The 4,247-nt window shown below is 37.2% G+C and overlaps 1 protein-coding gene across 1 annotated transcript in view; it reads right to left on the bottom strand.

Annotated features, from left to right (window-relative positions):
• The window catches only part of LOC107666131 (protein RTF2 homolog), a 30,658-nt gene extending 29,125 nt beyond the window's left edge, over positions 1–1,533 (bottom strand). Inside the window, exons 1-2 of the mRNA XM_016457292.1 lie at positions 1,362–1,533; positions 446–540 (exon numbers count right to left, since the gene is read on the bottom strand). Of these exons, the coding sequence (XP_016312778.1) occupies positions 446–540; positions 1,362–1,430 (164 nt within the window). The 5' untranslated portion in view covers positions 1,431–1,533. The remainder of the gene's footprint in view (positions 1–445; positions 541–1,361) is intronic.
• Between the last annotated feature and the right edge of the window lie 2,714 nt (positions 1,534–4,247).

Below are 4,247 nucleotides of genomic sequence, written 5' to 3' on the forward strand. Positions count from 1 at the left end.
GGTTATCATTACCCATTTTACTCTTAGTAATTTAATAAATGTCATCATTTAAAAGTTTAGTTCAGAAGTATCGTATCGGTATCGATATCGACGATACTGCCTTGAAAAATATCGGTATCGTATCGAAAACAAAATAAGTGGTATCGCCCATCCCTAGCTGCCGCTGCACCTTCTTCTCTTGATTTGCATCAGGAGAGATGAATTAGTCTTGCGCTACAGCGCCACACTGGTCAAAGTGCGTTATTGCAGGCTCTTACATTAGGTCATATGAGATCAAACGACTACTCGACAGCAAAAATATTTGTCGACAATTTTTTATTGTCGACGTTGTCGATAATGTCGACTAATATTTTCAGCCCTATACTAAATAAATAAATAACAACTGCTTTAGCTAGCTGTATATCACCTTTATAAGCAAAAACATGAAGATAATTTAATAACGTACCTGCCCAGCTCACAGGCAACTATGGGCCACTTCAGCTTCTCCTGACTCAACGCACAGTACTTCCATTTGGCAGCAAGTTCTGCGTTTTTATCAACCTGTAGAACAAAAAAGTTCAGATTTATGAACCACAACAATAAATGTCTGGTTTATGAGGGTCCTACAAAGAAATATTTAGCGCATTCAGTAATTGCTGTTAATACAAATATGAGATGCATTCACAAATAGCCTTAATACAGTTTCAATAAATGGCTGTTGTGAAGTTTGCAAGCTAAAAAAGCTACACCAATTCCAAATGCTATAAATATTATACTTTATTATTAAAATATTTAACATGAAATATATTTTAGTTGTGTGCATTTATTTTGTGTGTAACATTTATTTGTGAATCGCATTGTATTTTTTTGCATATTCATAAACCCTTACAAAAATATATGTACTTTTTGCAAGGGTTTATGAATATGCAAATAAATAAAATCATAATAGTTCAATATTTAGGACGGCGCTGATATCGCTCACACACCGTGATACTGTAATACATTCAATAGAATGGTACTAAAAAGTAAAGATTGTAATACTGTGATACTTTGAAATATGCCATGGTACTGAAATTCATGAACAATTATATAAACACCATTTACATTACCATGGCAATACCATAGTGTACTATGTAAACACCATGGTTTGTGAATTTCAGTAGCGTTACCAGGAAGCATTTCCAAGTACTACGGTATGTTTATGTCCAGAAAATAAAGGTTTATTCAAGACACATTGAACCATGCTTAGTTTATTGAAATTCTACAGCAGCTGAAGAAAAAAAACAGATGTTAAACTCACGAGTTCCTGACATGCTAAGACGCTACACGCTAATTTCATACGGTTTATGACAATAATCGAGCGTTTAGCGGAACGTTTTTACCTTTTCAACCTTTTTCGGTCCTTTAACCAGTTCGTGTCTTTTAGGAATGGTTCCGCCGTCGCATCCCATGCTGGAAATACGATTCAAATGGTTTTACTGAGAGAACTTGAGCTGAAGCTAAATGGCAAAACTGTAAACAACCGAGGAGCTTCAGTGAAGACCGTCAGCGGTGAGTTTGCGTTTATTTTTTAGATACCGCCGCCTAGAGGGCGGCTTAAACATTACACCTCAGTTAGATGCTGTTTTAACCATAGGTTTTAACACGAGCCACTAGATGGCGATCGATACTGCGTTTTACCCTGTTTTTATACAGTCTATGGTTTTAACGCGGCAAGATGAATGAAGTGATGGATGGTTGAATTCACAAAAATTGAAATGATTACATTTTGGAGCCAAAATAAAATTATATCAACAATATTTCCAGAAATATTGTTTTTTAGTTATTCATCCTGACACAAAGCACTTAGAAAAACAATAAAATAACATGGTACCATGGTTATTTGAAATGAATAGGCTACCAAATATACCAAGAATAGCATGGTACTACCAGTCCAGCTAACAGGGAACGTTTTCTGAACGTCCAGTAACTTAAACAGAACGTGCATTTACTTTATTAATAGCCTCAAAACGTTAGCACAAAAACTATATATTGTTAATGGAATGTTTTTCTGTGACATTTTAGTAAGACATTCCTCAAACATGTTTTAGAGAACATTCAAAAGCAATTCCCATAATGTTTGAAAAACAAAATGGAATGTTCCCCACATTTTGTTGTCTTTAAGCATTATTTAAACATGTATAAATGTTCAGAGAACATTCAGAAAAGCAGAACGTTCTTAGAACATACTTTGATAGCTGAAAAGGTAGGCTTCATGTCCAAAAACATGGTATATATCTGAATCTTCTTTGGTCTTTAGATGCCCTTACAAAAAGTGTTGTGGTATGTGTGCAGTTATTTACTGTACACAAAAATGAACAAAAAGTAGCATGCTATTACTTTTTCTGTATTTTGGACCTGTGTACCATGGTAATACCACGTTTTATGAGCATGTACTCTGCTAAAATGAGTATGGTATTCATTCAATAGCAGGCCTTTTTCCATCTAATATCATTGTACCACCACAGTAGGGCCTACCTTTTGTAAGAGAAATTTGTGCAACAACAAGCTTGAAAAATGCTATTAATGTATGTTAAAGGGGTCATCATCGGATGCAAAATTCACCTTTACATGTTGTTTGAATAACAACCTTAGACCCGCCCTGAATGAGTTCTAAAGGCCCGTTCACACCAAGCACGATAACTATAAAGATAACGATAAAGATATAGTTCTAAAAATCGTTCTCAATATTAAAGAATAGCATAGTTCACACCACAACTATAACGATAACGATACAGAGGAACGATATCGTTGGAATCACTTTCAAAACGATTTTTTTCCAGCTGATGAATGATAAAACACTAACAGCCAATCAGAATCTATCCTGCTGTAACGAGTTCAAGAATTTAAAGCGGCAGACGCATGTGCGCTTAGAATAAACAGACGATATCGTTCGCTGGTGTGGACGCTAATATCATTATCTTTATAGTTATCGTTCTTGGTGTGAACGGGGCTTAACAGTCCTAAGTGATTGAGGTGTTCTGTTGTTGGATGTAATAATGAACATAGCAATCGTCGTTTACTCCCAACATCTGAGCCGCTGAAGACGCAGCTACGTTTGTTTTTGAAGGGAATGCGCGCCCGATCTAACATTACCTAAATGCATTTATGTTCGCGCGAATCATTCGTGATCCAGCTTCACACATACACTGAAGCGTCTGTCATAGCAAACTAACACATGCTGTTGTGAATAATTAAGCGAAGCCTTCTCATAGGATAAGAACACGCAGTCTCATGAATAATTTAATAGACACCTACACGTGATTGATGTACTATAGTCCTTTGCCACGTCACAAATTGTGACGTCAACACGATGTAGATTTTAAACCCGGAAGATGAAAATAGCGCAAAAAAGCTTAAAATTAACCAGTTTTCTCCAACAGTCAGAACTATCGAATGCTAACATTGTCTTCTATGATGTGCAACACAAACACCTCTGCTAAAATCTCAGAAAAAGTAGTCTGGGATTTCATGACCCTTTAATGAATCTTTGCAAATCGCCTTTCCTAACAACGTGCTAGTTAGCAAGTTTCGCTGCTAAATGCGGCTAAATTAAACAGTCTCATGAGAACAGACTTGTTCGACTTCATGCCGCACCGTAAAGATCGGCTGACGTCTGACAAATGCAATGCATTGTGGTTAGAAACTTTGTCCGACTTTGATCGGCGCTGCAGCCGCCTTACGATCACATGTGCCATCAAAGTACCGCGAGAGCAAAACTAGACCAGCCCCGAGGTCAGGCGCTGCAGTTGCTCAAAATCGGCTGCCAGAGCCTTGATGACGACACACTTTATTCTCATTGGTTAGATTCTGTGATGACAAGCACGACATGTGTTGCGTGTTTATTCTAACAATTAAATTCCAATAATGCTCACAATTCTGTTTTTTTATAACAGTAAATCTTTTTTAGTGTAGTCGCACTGTTATCTTGAGTCATGTTTATCAAAAAAACACTGATAAAAGCATTTATACCCCCACTTTATTGGTATTTAAAAACTATATGTTTATGTCGAACTTTATTTATGAACAGATGGCGCTGTATTAAGCAGTATATAAAAAGTCTTTCTGTTGCTCATGAAAAGCAACTTGACTTGACGTCTCCGCTTTTAATTCCGCCCCGACTGCAAGTGGCTACTACTCTCGTCAGCCAGTGGCAGGCTAGTGTAGTTCATCTCGAACAAGCCTAACTGCTCGTCACCACATGGAAGAGAGGGGCGGGGGGGGGAGAG

This window comes from Sinocyclocheilus anshuiensis, unplaced genomic scaffold, assembly GCF_001515605.1.
Source record: "Sinocyclocheilus anshuiensis isolate Anshui unplaced genomic scaffold, SAMN03320099.WGS_v1.1 scaffold447, whole genome shotgun sequence".
Classification (NCBI taxonomy): domain Eukaryota; kingdom Metazoa; phylum Chordata; class Actinopteri; order Cypriniformes; family Cyprinidae; genus Sinocyclocheilus; species Sinocyclocheilus anshuiensis.